General features: G+C 42.9%; 1 protein-coding gene across 1 annotated transcript; it reads right to left on the bottom strand.

Annotated features, from left to right (window-relative positions):
- Positions 1 to 795: 795 nt before the first annotated feature.
- Positions 796 to 27,163, bottom strand: LOC306958406 (gamma-aminobutyric acid receptor subunit rho-2; the record flags this gene model as incomplete). Its single annotated transcript, XM_079549924.1, has 9 exons — positions 796 to 1,104; positions 2,940 to 3,136; positions 4,503 to 4,655; positions 4,855 to 4,995; positions 6,155 to 6,237; positions 8,527 to 8,750; positions 10,967 to 11,034; positions 19,678 to 19,784; positions 26,979 to 27,163. 9 exons carry the CDS (start codon positions 27,161 to 27,163, stop codon positions 796 to 798), a joined length of 1,467 nt encoding a protein of 488 aa, XP_079406050.1.

Raw genomic sequence — 27,163 nt, 5'->3', positions numbered from 1 at the left:
TTGTGAGCTGTGCTTTCCTCACAGGGATGAGAAAAATCTCTGAACACTACTAGTACTGCTCTTGACAGTTTTCTGCTTTTGGAGAAAGTGATGGGTCCCAGAGATGCTGCCCATTCCTGTACGGTGACTGTGCATGCCACACACAAGTATTTGAATTACCCGTGCACCCTGGGAGACATCTTCTGTGAGTTTGTGGGCTTCTTTGCTCTTTATCACTGCTCCTTACTTCCCATCTCAAAATAAAAAGACCACCCACTCAAACATACCACCGGCACTTTGGTCAACCAGTGTTCCTTCTGGTATTAATGTAGGCCCTGTCCAGAGAGAAGGCAATGTGGATCTTAAAAGGATGTCTTGTTCAGAAGTCAGTGGAAAGAAATATAATTCCAACCCTTTCATGAGATTCTAAGTTGCATATGTCTAATCCCCCAGCACAGTCTATTTCTTGGTAGTCCATTTCACTGTTGCAAGCCCCAAATACACATACAGCACCTTTTGGGCAAACAGAGAGCACAGATTTTCAAGTATGAGAAACAGCATGTACCACAAAGCCAATGAGAGCTGGAGTGTGGGTTAGAGAGCAACAAGTAGAATAAGATCCTCCATGATGCTGTGCATGGAGCTGCCCATGGTTGGAAGTGTCCTCCTCTTTATCCTCCAAAGTATCAGTAAAATGATCAGTTTTCTAGTAAAATTATCAGTTTTCTGCATTTGCAACCAAACTGGACTTTAAGAAGTACTAACAAAGAAAGTTTTGTGACTGCCTTCTGCTTCGATCACTGCTGTGCAATATGCCTAGCTAAAGACAGACCAGTATATCAAATTAAAAAATATGTAAGTGCCTGGAAATATTAATCTGGAGTATTTATCAATTGCATGAGTGTTCTGGATGATGCGCAAGCCCACATGGCCTTTCAGGCCTCTCTTCCTTGATGAATTAGAAGCATTGCTCATGGCTAAGTGCACAACCATCTTTTCTTGTTTTTCTTCTTCTGGGACCATCTGGCTTCTTGTGTAACCTGCCAGGCTGTTGGCATCTGATTCACTGTAGTTTCCATCCAGCATCATAGTTTTTGAATGAGGTATCCCACACGTGCAAGGAAACTGGAACATAAGTGAGAAATACAGCTGCATATTAGAAGAATACAGCGCTAGAAGTGGTGAGTTTCTTGTAGCAGACAGCTTGTAAACAGTAAAGTTTGAAGTGTGAGTTTGAAGTGTCATAAAGCAAAATAACTTTGGGAACAAAAGATCGCTTTTTTTCCTTGTTCCTAAAGGAGGAGATGTGGTTTAGCTACTTGGCAAGCAGCTTCAGAAAAGATTAGAGAAAGTAATTTTGCAGATAGAGAAATTGAGTGAAAGATCCTGGCTTCACTGTTCAACTCTACTGTCTTGAGATTCCTTGTTATGCATTCATTGGGCTTATCATTACTCAAGGGCAAGACACAGTGTTCTGTAGCAATGTCTTATTCAGTACATGCTATGGGAAAAGGTGCCAAGTTGTGGTTTCACAGATATACACAGTATTTTCTATGTAAATATGTTTTTGTTTTATTTTTAATAAGACAAGAAACAGTTACAAGAAGGGTGTAAAACCCTAACTCTTTCGAAGTCCATTTCAAAACTCACACTGATTTCAGCAGTGCCAAAATGCATCCCACAGTGAATGCAGGAAGAATTTTAAATAGGAAGAAGTCTTCTTACAGTGAAAATCTATGTTTTCAGTCTTAACAATACAGATAATATGTTTGTATGCAATAAAAACCAGCTTTCTTTCTGCAAGAAGTTCCTGACTGATTCCCCACAGCCTGCTTTGTTTGCTTTCCTCACCCAGTAATACTTTGCCCTCTGTTCCTTCTTCAGGCAGTTTTGACATTTGCATTATCCAAGGACTTTTTATAAGGACAGCATTCAGCCAAAATAACAAAGTATATATACTTGGAAATACAGCATATTCAGGTTGCTACTAAAAAACTCCACACTCAAAGCTTGTTCTTCAAGTTATTTAGCCAACAGCTCACGCTGCTCAGTGAAAGCTTGAGAAACAGTGTACGAGCTGTTTTCTGTGTTTTAGCCATAACCGAATGCTTTCACAGCAGATGGTGTGAAGAAAAAAAGCATGACAAGTTTATAGCCTGTTTACTCCACTCATCAGATCCAGGACTTTTTCTGAGCAGTCCATGGGTACAGTTGAATGGTTGGTTTTTAAGACATATGTTATTATGAAGTAGTTGTACCTAGAACTTAAGGTTTTTTTTGTTTTTTTTGTATGAAGAGAAACTTGATTTATCTTGGGAAAGAGATAAAGTTATATCCCTTGTGTCTTCCTCCTCTCACTCTCAAAAAAAAAAAAAAAAGTCACATCAAATACTTTGTCATCAACAACTGGTGACACATCTGGGAGCTGGAGGGTAGAAGGGACAGCAGGTAAAGGCAGTAAGTTTATCACTGCAGGACCCAACAGAGAAATAAATTGTGCAGATGAACTTTTAGCACCCAGGTCAAGTCGCAGTTCCTTTGGCTTAGTGTGCTGATGGTCATCCTCGTGGACATGGGAGCCTAACATATTAGAAGCTCACCTTCACTCTGTCTTGAATCAACAGTGGACATGCAGAAATATTCCATATAATTTTAGTCTATGTTGACATTAATAAATTAAATATTCCCAGAGAGTGTCCCATGGGACACTTTACTGACAATACTGAAGTGTCAGAAAGGTTTCTGGCCTCAATTTTGTCCAGACCAACTAGCACCAAAAAAATTCTATGTATGGTTTGGACATTAGCATGGAAACATCAAAAATTACAGGCATAACCTTGGCTAACTGTTGACATTTGATGTCAGGGAAAAACTCTAATATTCCATTAATCGAATCCAATACAAATATCGGATTAAAAAAAAAGGGGGGGAGGGAGGGAAGGAATGAATGGCTATCATACCTTTTCCCGGAGTTTCCTCTCCTTTCTCTCTTGCACCGTGGTCAGGTAATTCACTGCTGCGTATTCCAGCACCGAAAGGAAGACAAACACAAAACTGACCCACAGGTAAATGTCCACTGCTTTGATGTAGGAAACACGGGGCATGGAGGCGTTCACCCCAGTGATGATGGTAGACATGGTCAGCACGGTGGTGATCCCTGAAAAGAAACAACAGAAATAAATAGCTGTAGCTGATGAATTCTACACAGCCTTTGGTCTCTAGAAAAATAGAACTTTGCTCTACAAAATACTCTATCAGAAATTAAATGTGAAGTATTTAGTAGTAAGTATCTCTTACTGATGCAGAACTGCTCTGCTGCCTGCATTTCTGCTCACTGGAAGGGATGGGTTTTGAGGAGTGATAGGAATCAAAACATTTTGAAAGTGACCAATATACTATATATATAGATATAGATGTTAGCACGTGTAGGTATTTATACGTACATATGTATGTATAATTGTATATGCAAAATGTATGTGTATAGAGGTGTTTTGTATCTCCATATATATAGATAATATAAAATCATGAGAAATATATTTGGTTTGGATACTTGTGGAAATAAAAGTACTTGCAAGCTGTCAAAGCTACTGAAATAGAGAAAACAGAGCCTTTTTAAAATAGTGACTGCTACAAATACAGCTACTATTGCTCATTTTTTCAAGAGTTTCTTGGTTTTTTTTTTTTTTTTTTGTTTTTTTTTTTTAAATATCCAGTCAAAACATTTCTTTTGATGGAGTAGATTCTTGGCTGCCTCTTCTCACAGGTTTGCTGCAGTGCATAGCTTTCCAATCAAGTTAAGGTGCTGGGCTAAAATACTGTTTTATGCTTTTAGCATTGGAAGCCTTACGTATCAACATTCAGAGATTTTTCTGCTTTTTCTAATCTTTGCATAGAGCGATAAACAAATCAGCTCTTTTTATGCTCAGATAAAAGAATTTCCTCCAGCTCTGACATAGAAAAAGCTTCTCCTGTCTTTAGACATCCCAAGTTGCAGAGTGGTGCATGCAGGATTTTCAAGCAGCTCCTTCTCTCTTTCCCATTCCTCCCCACTCCAGAATGCCTGAACCATGAATGCAAGGCACCCTTGGGTGAGAAGACATGTATATTGCCAGGATCCTGCTCTGGATGAAAGTTATAACGTAAGTCTTCATCTCAGTTCAGGTACCTAAACTTTAAAACACAACTCTCACTCATGGGTACATGAGTCTCAGCACTGCAGGCTTGGACAACGAGGATAAACCTTGATTCATTGGCTTATAAATAATGAAATCTCTCCTCTTTGCCCACCTTCACTTTTGAAACCACAGCTCTGCCCTGAGCTAACTATAGATCAGGACTAATTGCTAAGACTGCTTAGCAATGGAAGGACATAAGGCAAACTGCAAATTTTGCGTTAATTATTAGATAAAAAACAGTTGTTTCCCCAGAAACTTTGACCATAAAAATGAACGGTTCCCTTTCCTGCCAAAATTTTCACATTCAAAGAATTTCACACAGCTGTGGCTCGTTGTGATTGCTCTCACCCAAAGAGACTCTGGCAGGAACTGCCCTGCGATCGATCCAGAAAGACACCCAGGACAACATGACCATCAGAGTGGCAGGGAAATAGGTTTGGAGCAGGAAGAAGAAGATGTGTCGGCGTAAAGTGAAGCTTATGTAGAGACGATTGTACCAACCTTTGAGAAAGAAGGAAAGGCAGAATTGGTGAGATCAGAATGAATGGTAGCCAAAGAGAAGCAAGACCTTTTGTTTCTGAAGGGCAGAGGAAAAAGAAACTGATCTTTCAAAACAAGCACGGGAGGATTCAGAACTCTCTTGTAAGTAGGCAGTACAGCATTAGCTTCAAGAATAGCCTTAAATAGCGAAGACCAATACCTGTACTACTGTAAAAAGCCAGTCTTGATGTAGTGTGGAATTTTTGTATCAAGAACTGAGACAAAGAAATTTTCTCATCCGTTTTCAGAGATTCATTCCCATTTTTCCAATACAGCATCAGATCTTCATCAGTGTAAGCATCTTAGGGAAAGAAGAAACGCAGTGTAGTGTGGATTCAGTTTAGATGGAAATGTTTTATGGATTCAGAGAAAATCAACAAACAGAAAGGGACCTTTAGCATGCAATAGCCACAAAAGTTTGCTAATAGCAGTGAATGAAAAAGATCTTAACATGTGATATACTGTGGCAACAACAAAACAGGGCATCCTAATTCAGGAAATACATCCTCTTTACTCCAGGTTAGTGAAACCACAGTACTAAAGCATGCAGAGTGAAAGGACAAGGCAAAAAGAATACAAGCTACAGCAGGGGATTTTTTTCTAAGGCAATTTTTTTGCAATGAGAACCGTCAAACATTTGAATACATAGCAGAGAGAAGTTGTGGAGCCTCCATTATGTTGCAGATATAAAACTCAATGGGACACAGCCTTGAGAAAGCCTCTCTAAATTTCTCCTGCTTTTAGCAACACGTTGGGCCAGTTGACCTCAGGACCAACTTAAAACTGTTCTCCAGTATAAATCACCCCATCATTTTGGGATTCCGTTGTTTCTAAAGGACAATTTCAGTTCAATAACCAGGAAGACTTGAAAACAGTTAAACATTAGCCTATAACAATGTGGAGGGGGCTTACAGACAGCCATGAAAATCATACTGTTCAAATCACCTTCTCCACAGAATAACTCCTTTTAAAAAAGTTGAACACAAGCGACAGCATTTGCAGAATTATGATTATCATACATAAACCATATTGGTGTTGAAATATAGAAAAATCAGTGATCATTATACTCAGCTTTTTACTGTGGCATCTGAAAGCATCCCTTCCCAATTAGAAATAACAAACAGAATACAACTTCTCCCCAAAATTTCTACTCAGCAAGCTGCTGAGATCCAATATATGTTGAAGACCCTTGTTGATGGGGGCTTGGGGATTGTTTTTTGTTGTGGTTGATTAAGTTGGTTTTTTTGAAGGTACCATTCACCAAAACTCATACAAGAGTTTTTCCTTGCAAATTCCCCTGTCTTGGTCTTGCAGTGTAAGGTCCAGGTATGCAATCCAGTAAGTTAATAGAAAAACTCCCAGTGACTTTGGTGAAATTGTTTTAGGCTTTAAAACAGTCCAGAGTTTGTGAGTGCAGCAACTGTGGAGCATGCCTAACTAGAAACGCGGATACAACATACAGCTTTCCAGCTCCAGAGAACACGTCTGAGAGTCCAAGGGGAAGTGGCTGAAGTCCATGTTGCACATGGCTGTCACTGTGATCCTGGAAGTCAAAAATGAGAAAGGTTGTTTTCTGTGAGGATTAATGAAGGGACATATAAACAATTTGGCATCTTTAAAGACAGCAAAAATCTGCAAGAAAATGCTTAGTACTTGTTGCACTCCTGTGGTAGCTGTAATCTCAGTACCTATCAAAGAACTTGCTTAAGCAAAGAACTTTGCTTAAGGTTTTCTCGTTTTCCCTTTGCTCAGTTTCCCCCATGGTCACACCAACAACTACCACACCAACAAACCTAAGGAACATGATAAGCCTTACAGCAAGTCACATGAAGTGAACTTAGAGAAGCTTTTCATTCCAGAAAGTATATTGTTGACTTCCCATAGTTGTATGGAGCAATTAAACACATCATGTAACTCCAACTCTTTACAGTGTGCTATTTTCTTCCCTCAGGGTTACCTAAATTGTAGAACAAGCCGTGGTCATTAACAGTTTGTTAGGGACAACACAGAAACTCAACTCATCAGTAAGATATTCCTCAATTAGAGTACAGTGTTCAGGTGGCCTTGAAAGCACAAGATCCCCAAAGGGACTGAAACGCCCCTCAGCTCTGTACCAGCCTCATGTAGATATTTCAGATATCTGAGGGCATATCCAGCAGCACTGAATCTCATGCTTGGGCAACCGCATCTGGTTCTGAGAGTCTTAAACACTGCCAGTCCCAAATATCATGCAGATTCTCATTATCCCTGGATTTTATTAGTTAATTATCAATTTAACTCTAGTGTAGTCAGCCATGGTTGCTCACACTCTTCTCTCTTGTGACATTACAAATTCACATCACCCTTTTGATGGCTCAGAAAACTTTGAAATTAAATGCAAGAGAGCAAATGAGAAGAACTGAGTAGAACCAGCATTGCTATTAAACACACTCATTCTTCATTTTGGTAGTTGAACACTGCTAACAAGAGGAGTGCTGCTGGCATCTCTGCATGACAACTGCAGGTCAGGAACAATGCAACTGATACTCAGCTATACTGAAACATCAGTCAAAAAGACCTCTGCCCTGCTACTTCTGCTCTTCTCCTGTCAGAACTGACTCAAGGTTACATCAAACATCCCTCTCCATTTTGTTCTGCTCCCTTGTCTCTCATTCTATATGGTACTTTTATCCTCACTTAGTTCTAATAAAATGGACAGCATCTTGAGCTTATTTGAGGTAGTATGCAATAAATGGGTTCAGAATAGAGGGCAGGTTCTGAGATGCTTGAATAAGGTGGGATTTTATAGCTCAGGAAGATAAGGCAAAATTAAGTAACTGTACAGAGCATCTCTCAGAGCGCATCTCTCTCTCTTTTTTTTTTTTCTTTCTTTTTTTTTTTTTCCATCACACAACTTCCTTTGTGGTTTTAATAATTTGTCCGTAATTTGTTTTCAAATAAATTCATTATAATTGCAGTTGGAATGTGGAACCAGCAAACTTCAGAGCCCCCTGGTTTGTCTGGATATTGCCTTATTTGGGAAATTATTGCACATTATGCTTATTCTTTGAAGAGAAACAGCCTCCTGAATCAAACTTACTTTTTTTTGAGGGGGAAGGGGGCAGGGGAGGGGGAAACACATCTAGATTTTGAACATTATTTTGCCATATCTGAAATGAATAAAATCCAGGTTCTAGAAAATAAATCCTTGTGCTATGGAACATTTGAAAATCACTGTAATCGACAGCAAGTTTCCTGTCCTGGGGAAATGTCTCTCTGCCTGGGCTCTTGAATTTTTCTCCTCTGGCAGTGCATTTTTCCCTGCCTCTCTTTTTCTATTCATCTGAAGGAAATACAGTCAGTTGGGATGTGTCTCAAGATTCTTCCAGTCAACGTGTTCTAAAGAATCGGGGATTCCAAGGTGTCTTTAATACTGCTGTTTCAGCTTCAGTAAACTTACTTTGTATCAACATGCAAACTTCAAACAAAAAAAGGAAGAAGTATTTCCAGACAAACAGGAAGCAAAATAGGATAATTATAGAGGTCACCATCTGGTACATCAGCAGCTTCCAGTTTAATCACACACTGACCCTGGGACGAACATCCCTGCTTGACTAAGCCCTCCTTTGACCACAAAGACTTAGGGAAATGCTTCCCTGGGGGAGATTATCCTGTTATTGCCCACAACGTGGTTTCTCTCAGCTTCCTGTGAAGCATCTGGTACAGGGGCCGATAGCCACAGAGCTCTGCATTAGCTGCAGGAGTAGCAGTGTTGGCAACAGAAGTCCTGGAGGTCACCAAAGCCACACCAGGGCAAAATGGACAGTAAAGACCCAGGGTGTAGGACCTTTACCTCATGCTGTAGAGGACGTGACCATCAGGGAACACTCGCAGCATGATGTTGTCCGTGGTTGTGTCATGAATGAAGGACCTTTTGGAATGCACAAAAAAGACATCTGGGACCCAGATCTTCTTCACCAGCCTGCCATCAAAGGTCATGCTGTTGTTGGTGGTGCTGGGAAACGAGAGACGCTCATCCTTCCAGTAGTGCCTCAAGTACAGAGTCATGGTGAAATCCTTCATGAAGAAAAGAAGAGAAGCAGAAAGAGGATTGTCAGTGCTGCTTTTCACATCTCAAAAACACCAGAAAGAAAACTCACTCCTGCTAGGTAGATGAAATACATCCTTTCTAGACTTTTATTCCTTTTCTATACCAATGCTTGTTCTAAATGGATATTCCTGACAAAATCATTTCAGCCAAAACAAAACATAAATCCACAATCAGTGTATTACAGTAGCCCGTAACACACAGTCCTAAAGGTGATATAAACATGTGCCAAGAGAAGCACTGCCCTGCAAAAAGTATTCTTCAGTCATGGCAAAATTATCTTGAAAGAGTACGGCATCAACAGAGTGATAAAGAGGAAAACCTTTCAAAATAAGATAAATGGCCAGGCTAAACACAAGTAATTTAACAATAAAGGAACTAAATTGTGGCAAACAACACCCAAGTGGAGAACTGCTTTTCCTATCAAAGAAGCATATAAATAAACCTCTCTTTTAATCTCATTGAGGGGTCAGGAGCTTCACTCACACAAAGGAAAACATCTGTTGATTCCAACCTGGCAGCTGTTGCTTTCAGAGCTGCATCTACTCCCTCACGCTGAGAGATCAAACACACCGTTTTCTTTATATTCCCTATTAAGCAATTGGTTACAGCAGGTGAAGCTGCCAAGACTGAGCAATCAACAACCCAGACTCAGATCCCTTCCTAACCTCTCAATTGCTTTTTAAAATTGCTACCACCTCCTCTTCTTGTTCTGCTGACGCCAAGCTATCGATTAACCTGACTTTCCATTTCAAAGGGCTCTTCTGGCAACAAGCTCATATTGCCTTCGGGTTTTTCAGGAATACGTCGAAGAAGCCTCCAGCGCCCAAAGTGGGACACATTTGCAGGGGCTGGTGGATTTCCACAGGCACCACTCACCCCAGTGAGACAGACTGCTGGAAAAACAAACTAACGTAGCTTAGGATGATCTGACAGACTGTCTTCCTACCATGAATGCAAATCAGCAGCCGCTGGAGGAAGTTGTCCTGTGGTGGGAAACCAGTACTGCAGATCTATCTATAGCAAAGAGAGCTGACTTCACAGCTTTCTGATAGGTGAGACTTTTGTTGAAATCAGATGCTCTGAAGAGAAATCACTGAAAGAAATTTACTTGTACTAATTAGTTCTCCTCACTACTGTGACATTATCTTGATCTATTAGAGCTCCAGAGCTTCTCGTTACAGCCCTTTCCTATGCTTCCCACGCAGTTCATTGTGTGTATCTCCCAAACCCTCTATTTCAATATCCAGGCAGGCAAGCCCTACTCTTGTGATGAATATGTAATTGCATTGCAGTAAAATGCAGTCAGCCTAAATCTATTCCAGTAAGCCTTCGTGTTTCGCTTGTACACCACCATGGATGGTGGCCAAGAACAAGGAGGAGAAGGCAGAAGGAGGAAGGAATCAAAAAACTTCCTCTTCTCCTCTACATTCTCCTTCCCAATTCTCTTTCTGCTCTTAATTCCATTACCTCTAGCCAGAAACAAATAAAAAACACCAAACCAGGAAAGTGCTTACAAATACTCTTTTCAGTGATAATATCTTGAAATGTGTTGAATGTCATACTTCTTACATTTCTACCTTTTTTTTAAGTAACAAAAAACAAAACACAATTGAATTTAATACAAATTTCTTGAACAGCCTCAGTGACTAAATAATTACTCCCAGACACCAAGTTCTATGTTGGTAGAGGTGGCTCAAGCTCATGCTGACAGTTCCCCATCATAGGCCCCAGTAAGGTTACTCGTAGTGACAAAGAAGTAGGAACTGCTCATTCTCATTTGTGATGCCAACTCTTTTTTCTAACGCACCTCCCCAAATCATGCATTTTAAGAGATAGACTCAATGGTTCCCTAGCAAAGAAAACTCTTGCAAATGTCATGGCTTATGTGACCTTCATCACATACCTTCAAACATTCCGTACAGCTATTTACACTTTTTTGCTGTGACAGATCCTTCATAGCACCAGTTAAATTCTCTTTATCTTTTGTAGCTCTCATCTGAAGATACAGAGATCAGCCTTTGACATTCACCTGGTTTTGTCAAGTTTCTGGGAACTTGCCAGTTACTGCCGGTACTTTCACCTGGCTAACAATTTGAAACCCAGTTGTTTCAGGAGGGAGGGACATTCTCTCACTAGGAATAGTTGAGCCTAGCCATAAAATAGGATCACGAGGATTACATACCATGTCAACCTCAGAAATACTGTCCAAACTTTCAACTTGCACATCCACTCCAACAGGAATTGCAGGGCCTGTAAGAGAATGAGATTTAGGTATGTAAATAACTGCTACTTTATATCATCTGCAGTTGATTAACATCATGAGGTAGAATACAACACATTTCTGAGCTCGTGGTTTCCTTCCAGTCCATGATTCTCGAAGCAGAGAGGGCAGAGAAACAAGTCGGTCAATAATCATGTGAGACCCCCTGTGAAACATTGCCTTCTCTTCTCCATAGCAGCCCTGCAGTGTTGACATTTTGGTGAGCTACAATGAAACATCTGCAAATGTTTCTAGAAGCTGAGCCATCTCATTATACATTTTACATCTTTATAAGAGGAAATTTAGCCCTGAGAACCAGAGACTGATAAGAAGCTGTAAGCAATGTAGTCTTCCTTGTGGGTTTCTCATTTCTCGACAAGACAGCTACGTTAATCTCTCAAGAGCCCAGCATCGTATTCATTTGTATGACTCATTGATGACGTTAATAGCTTTTCAAAGCAGTGTTAAAATTAGCAACCAGAGAATTCACAAAGAATAAATAAGCAGAAAACACTATGATAAATCCTCTGTTACTAGAAGACCCATATATCTAGGTTTCTCTGCATATCGCTGCTCATTAACAGCCAAGAGCTGCTCAAGTTCCCTGTAGTGTATCTTCCCACAGCTCATTTCATTTTCCACTGTGGACAACTTTTCTCCCTTTTCTTTTTCTCTGCTCTGCTTCTGAACTTGAGGAAACTGAATTGTGAATAAAAAACATGCTGCTATTTGCTCCAGAACTGTTCTGCACTGTGCCTGTGCCTGGACAGTGCTGTTTTTATCTGCTTACTTTGCTTCTTAGTCAGAGGAGTGAGGACGGTTGACAAAGCTGTGTACCACAGTTTGCTGTTGCAACATACATTGATTCTACATATGTTCTGGAGATACCCTGGTATTCCATCTCTCCACTGTGCTGAGGAGTTAAGTACATGCAGAGACTTGCACACCAAGGAATTGCTGAGGAGCAGCCTGTGTGGATCCAGTGCGAGCTTCAGCTCTCAGCTTGGAGCAGTGGGACTGGTAGCTCTTGCACTAACAAACACATCTGGAGCATGCCTCCAACCTTGTCCTCACTGGGACAGACTGACAGGCCAAAACAGTAGCTCTGCAGACATCCATGTGACTTGCCCAGCAGAAATGAGGCATCAGAAGATTGCAGTTGCACTCATCACGGCTTGCAGGAACATTCAGGATCTACAGTGTTGGTGTCTTTTCAGTCCAACAAGATGAGCCACTCTTGCTTCCTTAAGGCATCACTGGATGCCAAGGAAATTATCTCCTTTTTAGTAGTTAGTTCTCTTCCTCCTATTTATTCCCTGGAACTGGGAAAACCCACAGATCCCCAACTGCAGCAGCTGCTGAAATGCAGACATGGTGTGACAACTCCTTTCAATAGCAAGGCTGAGAAGGGCTGATGGCTTTTCCCCTTGTACACAAGGCTTCACAGTCTAGGTGTGCTCATTTAACAGGGGAGAACATTCCTCAGCTCCCTCCCCAAATTACTCTGGGGAGATCTTTCAGCAGAGGCTGATATTGCACAGATAAGCCGTGGGCCCTTCTCTCAGACTGTCCATCTCACTAACCCATGGAAAAGCAAACCAGCCAAAACCAAAGCAACAGCAACAAGTAGACTATTTTATTCCAATCAGTGAAGTGAATTAGCTCTGGAAAGTCCTGCCAGGTGCCCAATTTGGCCACTGGTAACAGAAGAGACAGGCATGGAGGAGAATAAGAGTCAGCAAGCCTTTTATCTTTGGGAGCAACAGCTCAGCTCCCTGTGAGCCACTCCACATCTGATAGACCAGGAAATATGCTCAGCTCCTAAAATATGGATGCAGGACATGATGGTTCATCATCGGGTTCTTTCTCAGACCTCCGTGACTCATTAGAGAAATGCAAATCCATGGCAAAACCACAAATATGATTTCCTTGATTCCATTGCCATAAACCCTTTTTCTGTTTTGTTCTTTGCCCATCTTGGGAGGAGAAATTGCTTAGGCCCCTTGCAGCTTCCCAGTGTGCAGTCCAGCATCCAGCAGGCAAGGACCAACACGTGGCCATTCTGTCACCTCACAAACACTGCTGGTGTGACCAGAGACAACCAACAGCTTCATTAAGTGAAAACACTGTGGCAATGGTTTTGTCCTCTTCAGCTGAGTAGTTATGAGGGATGATAAGATTTAACAAGCAAATTAGCTCCTATAGTGCTGTTATTAAGGAGTTGGCTTGTTACTTCTTTCAATTGAAAGGAAAAAGGTTGTTTTTTAAAACAAGTCAGACTTTTGTAGCAACAAGCAGTGTATCTGTGGTGATAACAGCTTCTTCGATGTGCAGGGTAATCAACGGGGAAAGAGCACAAGGCTACTGATAGGTGGTGTTCTGTAGATAGGCAATTAACCTTTCTTTGCTCACATACTTAGTGAAGTCATATACAGTGGCGAAGGAGAGCATGGGCAATGATTCAGTACTTGTATATCCCCCCATTGCCTTTAGTTAGCCAATGGCTCTTTAGTGTAACCATATTTTTGATGTGTAACTTGCTGCTGTAACAGAAATCCTCAACACTCAAGAGTAAGATGCTTGTCTGTTTGCTTTGCTCCTTGGCATTGGTCTCTTCCTCCCTTCAAAAAGCACAGCATGATGGAGTTTAGACCTGATTTGTAGCAAATCCAGCAATGGTGATGTGATAACATCAGATGACGCAGCAGAAGGATGATTACAGGCTATTAAAACCATTGAAGTCCCAGTCTCATAAGAACTCAATCTGTACACTAGCACAAAAGCTTTCAATTAAATCTCAGAAGGATCAGCATATTTTATGTTCCTATGATTGATTGTTTCTTAAGCTTGTTTTGCTTCCAAGACCTCCAAAAAAAAAAAAAAGAAAATGCAAACAAACAAAACTGCTCCAAAACTTGCTGTGACACCATGCTCTTTATGTGAAGCTGGAGCATGGACTCTCACACAATGCTGCTTGTCTCCATTTGGCTCAGAAAAGCTTCAGAACCCAAGACAGCCCATACCAGAACAGGCACAAGGCTGCCATTAGCCTGTCTCTTGCTGTAAAAAGCACCAATAATTTGTCATTTGCTGTTACACACAGTAGTTGGAATTGCAGTGGTGCCCACTGGCTGCCATCTCCAAGCAGCCACACCAACAGTAGACACAATGCTCACAAAGAAGAGGCAGCCTCTGCCAGAGCAGCCTTGCAGCAGCATCCTGTTGGCTCAACAAGGAAGGCAGCCATCAGCCACATACGTACCACAGGGTCTGCCTGGTGCTGAGGGGCTGTACCCCCCAGCTTCTAGATGGAGAGAGATGCCCTCTGTGCTTGAATGCTTAATTTAGGCTCCATTCAGGAAATTGCCAGCCATCCAAAGTCTATTTATTGCTGCAATTTCCATGCTTGACTGAGCACTAATCACTGATTTAAAAACAAATAACAACAGAAGAACACTGCCCTCCTCTTCATTCCTTCCCTAGCTGCTCTCAGAGATAAAATACCATGCCAGTTTTCAGAAAAGGCACTTCTTTTATTCCATGCTCCTCCACAAAACTTTCAGCTTGGATCCCAGATAAAAAGCCATTACCTCATTGCAAGGAGAGACCAGGTACCCGTCTGGAAGCTGATACAACATGAGGTTCCAGTTTTAACCACTATTTTACAGTGATTTGTATGCCAAAATTTCAAATTGTGCATACAAAGCTTCTAAGGCCGAGTAAACACCGTGCTATCTGAATCAGAGAGCAAACATTCTGCATATTCATTTAGCCCATCACCCTTCCAAAACTCCTATCTAGATGCCATTTTGCAGACACACTTGGCGTGGGCAACATCAAAACTGCACGCAGTGTTTGAAGCTGAGCAGAAGCCCTGGAAAGAAGTGCCCTCCTTAAACCTTGTAAACAAATCTGAGTTTCCCATAAGGGTCACAGCCTGGCTGTGCACAGAGCATAGCACTGAATTAAACAGCTGTTGATTAGACACAGAAAGAAGCCAAGAGATTTTTGGTCTCGCTAATCCTCAGAGCCAGTCGGGATCTGCTAAACTTCCAATCCTGTTTCTCTACAAACTGAAGTGTTTGAACACTGGGGCCTCACATGCTTCCCCGAATTCCTTATCAAATGTCGCCACTGATGAGTAAATAGACAAAATGTCCTTACTGGGGGGAGCAGAGGATAAGAAAGGTGTGATGGGAGGCCAAACAGATCCCCAGCAAAAGCATTGGATCTTTTGTACAAAGCCTGCAGCCCAGCAAAGCTTTGCAGATCGTACTTTCTGGTCTCTGAGAAGTACCAGTCCAATCCATGGGGTTGTTCAAACATGAGCTGAAATATTTGAAGTTCGGGGTCCAGAGATAAATTGTAGAGCCTTCATGTTTCCTCCAGAAACAGCAAACACATCAGCATCAGTCATGGCCAACGCTGTCCACAGCAACATCTTGCATAACACAAATCCTTATTCTTCCAAAAACAACCAGCCAACCAACAAACAAAAAAACCCTCCACAACTCTGTAAAAGTCAGACTTCTACATACAATATAGAAATGAACTCATCTTCCCAGCTATAAACTATTTCTCTCGCATCTCTGACACATCTGAGAGTGAGTTTAAGAGACCTGCAGCACAACCTGAGGCTGATGGGAGCACTTTTCCTTTTATGCTCCTTTCTTGCATAACTAGCGATTGGATGAGAGATGACAGCCTCAAGCTGTGCCAGGGAAGGCTCAGGTTGGATATTAGGAAAAATTTCACATTCAAAAGAGTAGTCAGGTGCTGGGATGGGCTGCCCAAATAGGTGGTGGAGTCACCGTCCCTGCAGGTGTTCAGAAACGTTCAGATGTTGTTCTGAGGGACGTGGTTTAATGGGGAGATATCAGTGGTAGATGGACAGTTGGACCAGATGATATTGGAGGTCTTTTCTAACCCTGGTGATTCTATGATAAGAATAACACTGCACCCATTCACCCATCACCTTCTAAAGCTGCTTCCGCCACGTTCTTTTGAATGCTTAATGGCTTTTGCTGAAGAGTAGCTCACAAAACTCAGCACTCTACTGCAGACAGAGGAGAAATGAAGGTGAAAAGATCTGGGACAGAAGACCTTTACAGAAGGCTCATTCTGCTTCTACATTCAGTGGTCAGACAATAACAGATCAACCAAAAGCTCGGACAGGCTTCCATGTGGGGTGGTTTCTGACACTGAGAAGACTTGGTGGCTTCAACTTGGAATAATTCCCTTTTCTACACCAATTCTGTCCCAAGCTGTGTGGAACATCTAGTTTAGGGCTAACTTCTCTGGCAAGCACAGAAGCTTCCACAAATTCAGTTCAGGGACAACATCAGAAGGTGCCTAACACCTAAGCCTATCATATCCCAGTGCAGCAAGGAAACTGAACCAGGCTGGTCAGCTGCCCACAGAGCAGCAGGAGGTTGAGGCTTCAAACTTGATGTTTATTTTTAACACTGCGGTATGTTTGAAGATAGGGAAAAACGTGCCACCACAAAAATGCTTGAAGTCAGTTTTCCACTCCCACACTGAGACTAAAGCTTTGTGAGACCTCCTGTTTTTTTACTCTTTGGCAGTGATTTCAAAGGCTCATTATTTTCTCTGAGACAGTCTCTCTGCACCCTCCCCTATCCTCAAAGGGCTCAGGCAGACTTAGTCTCCAAGACAAAAATATGTGCACATGAAAAAAGCAGATTTGAGACTTTTTTTTGCTGTCATATAGTTTGTGCATGCCCAGAGTCTTGCAAGTAAGAGGTTTTATGTCCACAAGCCTTAAAACAATCTTCAGTGTTACTGTGTGTGAACATATATACAAACATGTATACATAACACATATGTATATATGCATCTCTGATCCTTTACATGCTCAGCAGCTGCCACACAGTTGCAGAGCCCTCACGTTTTGCTGATTGTGTGTCACCAAGGGATGAGCAGGTCTTATTCCAGACAGTGACAAAGCTTCATTCACCCACCCTGATGGAAACACTGCCCAGAAAGGGCAGCGGGGACAGCTGATGGAGGCTATTAGGCTATGAAGGAATATGATAAAAGTACAGCGGGAGGATGTTCCGAGGCAGAAAAGATACAGCTATTTTAAGTATCAACTAAAGCTGCTTATTCACTGGCTCCCTGTAAAATGCAACATGTCATAGATGAAATGCTTAAAATGGATGTTTAAAGAAGGCAGCAAAACAAACATTTACATAATCTTTAAATATTAATATTTGTAAATAATACCTGAACATCTGCTAGCCGGAACAAGGTCACCGACATGGAGATAACTTCCCAGGGGTCACACCAAACCCAACATATTTTAGGCTATGGAGGCTACTTTGAACAGTAACAAAGCAAAAACCTTTGTCGTTACCACTGTGCACAGGGGCTCTCTAATGGGCTGAGAGCAGGCAAGACAGCTATGCTCACTGGGCTGTTAGCAACATGACTTACACAACACCCACCTGCCCACTAGCTATTCACAAAAGACACTCTTACTAGAAAATCCTTTCACCTTCCTCTAATGTTTAGCTGCTGTTTCTTCTGGCACAGCCCCAGCCTGCTCTGTGGAGTGCTCACAGCTATGCAGGGCAGCATCTTGCTGGCTGTCTGCTGGGAGCAGCGAGTCACCATTAGCACAGCACAGCAGCTACAGGTTCTGTCCCCTTTTTAAAGCTCAGTGATGAAGCTGTGTGCTGGCCACCACAAACTCGATTAACAACTGTCTATTATTCCACCAAGTCTGGGAATATCACATTCGCAATATTGGATTTTTAAAGAATTTTATTATTGAAAAGTCTAGCATCACAGTTTGCTTATAGTATTATTTGTTTGGTTTGCTTTTCAGAGAGATGAGTTGCTTTTTCCCACTTGGAACATGATGTCACAGTGCAATGCCACTGGCTGCACTCTCCATTGGGCGATGGTCCCTGAGCTACTTTCAGAGAGCAGAAAGTGTCTGGGAGCAGTGACATGTTGCAGTCACAGGTGTCCCATAGACTCTTCTGTTCTGCTTCTGTAGTGCAAAAGCCTTTGTAATCACATGCAAGTCACACTACATCAATTTGATTGGCATTACTCCTGCAAAAAATCTGAAGGAACTCATAGTGCATAGCAAGTCACGGTGACTTCCTGATAATGTTTCAAAAGAAAACACAAGGATCACCTCTTATCATCGTTTTCTTTTCTTTATATTTCTACATCAAGTATATAATCTGTCACTAAAAGCACTCTGCATCACTCTGTTTATCTGTGCAAGAACCTGCAACACCCAAGCTATCTCCTTGTGCATTGGTTTTATTTTGCAAGGCTGGAGTCTTGGCTAAGTTGTTGTCACGTTTTATTCCTTATTATGTGCAACTTCAGAGCAATTTTGGCAATATTCTGTTCCAAGTTGTTATGCAAAACGAGGAGGTTTTGAGAAAAAAAAATATGGAAACACCATTCTGTCTTTTTAAAAAGTCACTTAAAAGTATTTTTTCTTCGGTGAGAGCTGGGAAACCCATTTGCTGTTAAAACCAGTCACTCGTCCTGGAGCCACCAAGTCATTTAAAGGTCCCAGAGCTGCACCCTCCCTCTGAGCTGACCGTATTTCTCTGCTTGCTCTATTCCCCTCATAGATGCAGATGAACTATGACTTGGGCAGCCACCCTTGAGAAGACCACAGAATCATGGATCAGTTTAGCGATGACTTGTCTCCTGAGCTAGCAAAGCAAAAATTTGTGATTCTCTTTCTTCCCACTGCTTGCTGCATGTTTGCCAGTCCTGTCTTCTCAGCACTAACAACCATGCACAGTGCATACAGGAGCTGTCCTCAGAGCTACAAGGCTGGGTTCCCGTGTGCTTTCAGATCTGATTCTGCCTCTGCACTTTGCCCCAAGACCCCTACTGGGACAAGCAGATGGTGGTAGTGAGTAAGGATGATCTTCAGCACCACAACTACCATGAGGGAAAAGGAACCATTCTGGCACACACGCTAGCCTTGTAACAAAACAGCGAAGGTGGTCGGAGGAAAACATTTGCAGCCAGATTATATTGTAGGAGTTCCTATTTGAATGTAGGATGAAAATAATCAAGACTCACAGAATATTCTGAGTTGGAAGGGACCCACAAAGATCAAGTCCAGTTCCCAGCTCTGCACAGCACCACCCGAAACTTAAACACTCTGTCTGAGAGCACTGTTCAAATGCTTCTTGAACTTCGGCAGCTTGGGGCTGTGCCCACTGCTCTGGGCAGCCTGTTCCAGCACCCAACTATCCAAGACAAGAAATAGTTACTGCTTCAGAAGCAGCCAGAGGAACGCTCCACATTTCTCTCTTTTAACACCTTGGGAAAAGGGAGAAGGGCAAGGGATCTACAAGGATAGTAAGGGGAACCCTCTGAGCTTGTAGCAGGCCAAGGCATGCCTGGTATTTAGAGATGCACGTGCACTGGGAAGCTCAATCCGTGCTCTGGGGAACTCCAGCAGAAGGAGCTGGCCTTAGCAGAGGAAGGAGTGAAGAGTAGCTATCTGGAAGTCTTCTCTTGAAACTACTCCATTCTTCCCGTTCATATTCATGGAATAGAAAGCCATTAAAAAAAAACAGCAACACAACAGGAGTATGAAGTTAACAGAACCACTTGCTCCTCACCTCCAAAAGCTGGCCGCATGGTGAAGTCATGATCATCAACTCTGAGAAGCTGCTCTGTCTTTCCCTTCCGAGTTTTGGTCACATCGTGGTTCTTCTTGTAGATGTGACTGCAAAAGACAACAATAGCTGATGTCCAGCTGTTCGGTCTCACAATCCCTGCTCATACCCATGGCATGAGGTGAAGCTTTGCCATGAGGGAAGGAAGCATGACAGCCAGCAGCATCACAGCATGGCAGGCCCTGAGCCTCACCCACTGCTGGCCAGGTCACTCTGCAGCCCAGCTTCCAGCTGATATGCTGCAGGGCTGGAGCATGGCACCTTGCAAGGAGCCAAGACACAGAGCAGCAAGGAGGCGCACACCTCAGTGCAAGCAATGGCCCCAAGCAGGCAACAAACAAAAACCAGCTCTGCCCCATGCATCACCTTGTTGTGCCTTGGCCAAGCATAAGGGCATACCATGTGCTTTTGGATGGCGGCCATGAAACATCATTTTATACCAAGGTGGTGACCCGTAAGTATCAGCTGAGTACCAGCTGTGTGTGGGCATAGGGCTGTGTCTTATGGCTTTAAACAGGGACAAATTCACCCATTTCCCTCCACAGCTGCAGCACATTTTTACATAAAGTCAGCAAGATCTGCAGTCCTTCACTTCTCTGAATACCTCTGGTGGGAGGAGGCATAAAATAACACACTTCTTATTTGAAAATCAGAGACTATATATGAGAACAGTAGGACAAGGGTGAAAACAAGGCCCTGATGGAAGGGCGAGAAGTCACTAAAATGGCAGAAGTGAATAACTGAAGAACAGGCAGAAAGATAAAAGCATCAAATCACTAAGATTGGAAAGATCACTAAGATTGGAAAGATCACTAAGGTCATCTTGTCCAGCCACCAACTCATCACCACCATGCCCACAAAATACACCCTCAGAAAAAAGCTCTGCTCAGCACCCATGGTTGGGCCTCAGCACAGAGGAAAGAGGCCCTAAACCATGACATTCCACAGCCCCTTTGCTCTGGACATCAGATCTGGCAGAGCAGTAAACACTGATGCAATGAGCCACTTGTCAGCTGCTTATGCAAACTAAAAACAATAATAAGAAAACTGCATACAAAAGGTGAAGATCCTTTTGCTTGTTTGTGAGGAATATTACTGACTGGTAAAGAACAAAATAGAGGAGAAAATAAAGGGACTACACAAATAGATACAAAATATTTGAGTAAATTAGATTAAAATATTGATCAAGAACTGAGAGGTTACAAAACAGCCTCCACTCTCTTAAACATGGCTATGAAAAGTTCATGGATGTGCTTAAAAGTCATTAAAATGAGTCACGATGAGTGCATAAATCACAAATCTGAAAACAGTTTCCTCCCAGGGCATTCAATTTAGCAAAGAAGCAGAAGAGCGAGGGACTTTAATGGCTCTCACTATCAATTGACAACAACAAACAGCAATAAAAAAACCCCAAAACTTTAGATTGCATGCTGTTTTTAAAAAAAGTCTGTGTTATAATGCTGTCTTGTAAATTAATGACACAGCATCATAGGATCACCAGACTAATCATTCATTTACACTCCATCAAACAACAAAGGGCATGCAAGAGGTGCTGAGAACAATTTTGAAGCCGAGGACTTCCAAGGTGGGCTGGGGGCATGGGCAGGGTTAAAGGAGAATACAGCGCTCCTTAGGAGCTTCCAGAGCCAGGGGCTGCCTTTAGCTTCCAGAGCCAGCACTGAATCATCTTCCTGCACAAAGAGCTGTACGTAATGACTCAAAATCTACAGATGTAGTAGAGATCTGCAAGACCAAATCCACTGACAAAACATCAACCATTTAATGGCATCAGTTATGACGGTGCCTCTGACCTCTCCTGCAGTGACCTGTGCCACCCACTGGTTGGGAGTAGGAGGCCTCTCACTATCAGCAGCAAATGGGATTGCAATGGAAGAACCTTTGCAGAGTTGTTTACAGTTTACTCAAGTGGGATGAGTTTAATGAAACTGGCTTTGGTGAGGGCTTTGAAAAGAGAAGGGGACAGGCATCCCATTAAGTTGTTGTAAAGAATTCTCCATCATTTATTTACAATTTTCTTTCCAATGACTGTTCCCCAGAAGTCTTCATAACTGCATAATATGGATCCTGTCCATATTGCCAAATATACTGAAATCAAATTTTTATGGCACAAGAAATCGCAAGTAGCAGCTTATCAGGATTCAGACAAGAGCTGAGCATCCACCAGGATATTCAGAACTTTTCAGAATAAGATAAACAGCTTATGAAATAGCCTTCGTGTATTAGGTAATAAGCCAGTTACTTAAAGTGGAGTGGCTGACAGTAAACTGAAAAGCTGGCTTGTGTGGCACCAGTGCCTGCAGCGAGGGCTGGAGGAAACCTGCACCTCCCTCTGCAGAATGCAGGGTTGGCTTTTGCCACAATGAGGTGGCAGCTCATAGGCATGGTACATCGATTCTTGTCACACTATTTCATACTGGGGTTTGGAAAGGTGTTCTATGGTTTCAGTGAAAATCTTGCAGTACTTCAGTGTACTTTTTGAACAAAGCATAAGCTGGAGGCTTCATTGGGTGGTGATGCACTGGAATGGTTTGCACAGAATGGTTGTGAATGCCCCATCCCTGGATGCATTCACGGCCAGGCTGGATGTGACTCTGGGCAGTCTGGTTTGGTGGTTGGTGACCCTGCCTGTGGTGGGGGGTTGAAACAAGACGACCTTTGAGGTCCTTTTCAGGACCCAGGCCATTCTGCCATTCATTTACTTTGCGCAGCTCCAGGAAAGGCCTCTTTTCTAACACATGCAGCATACAACTGCTGCAAAGTTCTCCTAGGAGACAAATGGGTAAGAAAGTACAGTTAACATTTATGACTGCCCTAATAATTACTCACCCCTTGATTAGCATCCCCAATTTGTTCTCCCTAGCCAACAGATATGAATCTTAGGGAATGGAAGGAGAAGGCAGCATGGGTAGTGGTTCACATCCAGAAAGGGGCAACCACATTAAGCAAGTCCAACTGAAAACCAGAGTCACAACCAGTACCACTAAAAAAGTGAGAGGTGTAAGTAATTGGAGACTGTGCTGAAGGGCACTGAGGCACTCATCTGCTGCCTGCCTAGCTAAACTCTTCAGAGGAGTCTGCTGCCTGCCAGGGGCCCTCATTACATCAGGAAGAGGATAAGAAGGAAAAAAGCCATAGGACTACAATCAATTTCAATTTACACAAATCAAATACAATACAAACAATTTTGGGGGATGAGCTGCTGGAGGGGAGCTCTGCGGAAAGGGACCTGGGTGTCCTGGTGGACGACAGGTTGGCCATGAGCCAGCAGTGTGCCCTTGTGGCCAAAAAGGCCAATGGCTTACTGGGGTGCATTAAAAAGAGCGTGGCCAGCAGGTCAAAGGAGGTGATCCTCCCCCTCTACTCTGCCCTGGTAAGACCTCATCTGGAGTACTGCCTCCAGTTCTGGGCTCCCCAGTACAAAAAAGACAGGGATCTCTTGGAAAGAGTCCAGCGGAGGGCCACGAAGATGGTGAAGGGCCTGGAGCATCTCCCCTATGAGGAAAGGCTGAGTGAACTGGGTCTGTTCAGCCTTGAGAAAAGGAGACTGAGAGGGGACCTGATCCTGGTCTATAAATATCTAAGGTGTGGGGGGCAGAATGGCGAGGCCGGACTCTTTTCAGTGGTGAGTGGAGACAGGACAAGGGGAAATGGCCAGAAACTGGAGCATAGGAAGTTCCGCACAAACATGTGCAAGAACTTCTTTACAGTGAGGGTGACGGAGCACTGGAACAGGCTGCCCAGGGAGGTGGTGGAGTCTCCTTCTCTGGAGATGTTCAAGACCTGCCTGGATGCCTACCTGTGCTACCTGCTGTAGGGAACCTGCTTTGGCAGGGGGGTTGGACTCGATGATCTCAGGAGGTCCCTTCCAACCCCTACAGTTCTGTGATTCTGTGATTCTGTGATTCTGTAATCCACTCCTGGTCTTTTAAAGTCACACAAGGCTGTGACTAGGAAGTTAAAGAGTATCAAAGAAAATTCTACATCACTTGGGAATATGCTGAAGGAATTCAGAGTGCGGGCAGTGTTCTCCTCAGTCTTCCTGGTTGGAGACTGGGATCTGGGCAGGAGGAGTAGAACAGACCAATTGAATGAATGGCTACATGGATGGTGTCATGCCCAGGGTTTTGGCTTCTACAATCAAGGATGCACCTTTAACTAACCAGGAAGGTTGACATGGGATGGGCCACCAGGAGGGGCAAACAAGCTAGCAGGGATCATTATTGGGAACGGCTCCTCTAGGAAGGTAATGTGGCCAAAGGCCCAGCTGAAGTGCCTCTACATCAATGCACACACCATGGGAAATAATGAGGAGAAACTGGAATCTGGGGGAGTTGCCCCACCCTTTAAGCTAAGAGATGGTAGATTTAGGTTAGCTTCTAGGAATAATTTTTTTATTCAGAGGGCAGTGAGGCATAGGCACACGGTTTCCCAGAGAAGCTGTGGACGCCCCATCTCCGGAGGTGCTCAAGGCCAGGTTGGATGGGGCCCTGGGCAGACAGAGCTGGCGGGGGGCAGCCCTGCCCATGGCAAGGAGTTGGAACTAGATACCTTCAAGGACCTTTTAACCTTAGCCATTCTGTGATTCCCTTTGTAATGCTGTGTGATATCGATTAACCCAGACCACTTGGGCCTAATTACAGCAGTGTATTTCCTGGCAAGCTCAAGGTCTATTTTGGGGTAGTATCCTCAAAAAAGAAAGGGAAGTGATTTTCCTTTCCAGATTTTTAGATAAAAAAAATATAAATCAGACCCTGGAATGGAAAACAACAGAGAAATTCACACAGCATGCACTATCACTGTTATTGTACCCTTAGGATTACACATTATTCCATGGTCACACTCCCAACACACCTTATCATCAGCTACTTAGGATCCTCCATTTTGTCTTCAAATTATGAAAAATATTTTCTAAACAGAAGTAAATAATGAAAAAAATCTGTTCTATCATTGTATGTGTTTTTAAGCTTATTACAGATTATTACACAGCACTACCTTGGTGAGCAGCACACCTAAAAGCAATTATCACTTTATCACTGTATTTTAACCTCCAAGCCACTTCCAAATTTCGCATTTATGAAAGACCCACAGAATCACAGAACAGCCTGGGTTGGAAGGGGCCTCGAGGATCATGAATGGCCAACCCCTCTGCCACCAACCTTCCCATCTAATACCAGACTAGGCTGCCCATGGCCCCATCCTACCTGGCCTTGAATACCTCCAGGGTCGGGGCATCCACAACTTCTCTGGGCAGCCTGTTGCAGCACCTCACCGCTCTCATAGTAATGAATTTCCCCCTGACATCCAAACTAAATCTTACCTCCCTCAACTTAAAGCCATTTCCCCTTGTCCTGCTGTTACCTACCCTTTCAAATAGTTGACAGACCCACAGAGAGCACAGGGATCTGCCCTGAGAATTAAGGCATAAATGAAATAAGCTAAATCACTGCTTCCAAAAATCAGTTCAGAGGGACTCCTGTTCCAAAAGCAGTGTTTCTGCCAGCTGACACACAAAGTGAGGGTGCAGGAATAAGGGAAACGCAAGCAGTTTTGCATGAAGTATTACCCATGCAACATGGAAAATGAGGTACCACTCACGCAGAAAAAATAATGCCTTACAGCATTTAAATACTTCCTTTTGCTTGTGCAGCCCTTAAACTGGCAGTTCTTAATTGGGGTTGCAGGTTTTACAGCCTAGCCTTTCTCATAGCCTAGCCTTCCCCATGAAGGAACATGTTTATCTCTGCGAGCGCTCATCAGACACTGTCCCGGAGTTTGGAGCAGCACAGACACCCTTGGTCTTCACCCTTGAACTTCTGCAAAGTCTTCACGTAACAAAGAGGAATTCTGCATAGGCACAACCCAACCAAGCTTCTTGATATTAATACAAAACAGCTGCAGACCAAGTTGATGTGTCAACATAAGAGGCACAGAATGTCAAACTTCTAATACAGGCTCCCTAACGTGGGAATCCCTACTGTGGGAACCAGGTTTTTTTTTGGTTTTTTTTTTGCTAAGTCATTCCTGTAAAATAAATCAGCTTTATTCCTGAGAAATGATAAACAGAAGACACAGTGCAGCTACTAGAAAAGGACACTGGTCTCATTTCTCTTATACAGTTAAAAAATCAGCACAGCTCTTCGCTGGTTTAGAGACAACTTCATTTTTTCTTTCTATGTGACTTGGCATTTAAAGTATAAATGTCATTGCTCCATCTACTCTTTTTTTTTTTTAATATTGCAGAATTCTCTGTCTTTAAATTGTCATTCATATTTGATGTTTCCAAATATTCAACATTATATTTTGCTATAAGCACAGAACGCCGTATTATTCAGGAATTGGTATACAACTATGAGCACATCAGGGACACTCTGTTTTCAATTGTACCACAATATGCCTTGCTGAAACACACATTTAACAACACCCTCCAAAACGACAACTTAAGTACTGTACCAAAAAATAAAAAAGAAAAGCAAAAGAGAAGGGTTTACAACCCAAGAGAAGCCATTTAGTAGGACGGATTAACCCCATTTAGTCTTTGAGCCCTCAGAACAATGAACAGTCTTGTCAGATATAATTGCCTCTAGATAACATAACTACAAAAAGGATAACAACCCTCGGGCTGCACAGTAGGTTTGGAAGATTATCTTTTCTAATGTAAACCTCTGCTCAAATCTCACTAACAGCAAACCTAATAAAGTTTACTAAGACCTTTAACCCCTTTGCATTTGCATGATAGTGAAGTATTTTTCAGGTGTTCCCACATCATTCTTCAGAATGCATCTCTAATTTCACCATCGCTGGGTAACTATGTGTTATCGATGCCATGCATGCAGACCAATTCCTCTGGCTGTCAGCCACTGCCACCACCACCATGCTGAGGGAACAAAGCAGCAGGGGCACAACAGCAGATGGCACACAGCCCACTGCTGAAACGCCAACACTGGCAATATGCACAAGTTTGGACACCGTGCTTTATTGCAGGGTCTCTGAAATCTCGCTGCAGTTCAGCTGTTCAAGTGCACCCTATGGACAGCTTCACCACGGAGCTTGCAGAAGCTGCCAAGCTGGCTGCAAACCTTTCCTCACTGACCCTGACCATGTATGGTTAGAAATGAACACAAAGACTATTTGTAAAATGTCATTTGTAAAGGTACTTTCACAACATGCACAAACACACAGACAGGGCAGGCTTTAAGGAACATGCACATTCTTGTCACCCTTACCCAGCCTTCTGCAGCTCCAGCTGGCTTGTCCACCTCCTCCTTCTGTGCTTCCTGCTTTCCACAAGCAGCACCAAGCAGAAGATTAACAGAAGCAGTTTTGCAAAGTGAGGCATCCTGCTGGGCCTGGCTGGACACACTGCACGGCCGTATCCTCCCACGGCACAGCAGCCCCCAGCTCCGAGCAT

This window comes from Tetrao urogallus (genome assembly GCF_951394365.1).
Source record: "Tetrao urogallus genome assembly, chromosome: 2".
Classification (NCBI taxonomy): Eukaryota; Metazoa; Chordata; class Aves; order Galliformes; family Phasianidae; genus Tetrao; species Tetrao urogallus.
The sequence above is the reverse complement of the archived record's forward strand: the minus strand, read 5'-3'. Positions and strand labels throughout refer to the sequence as shown.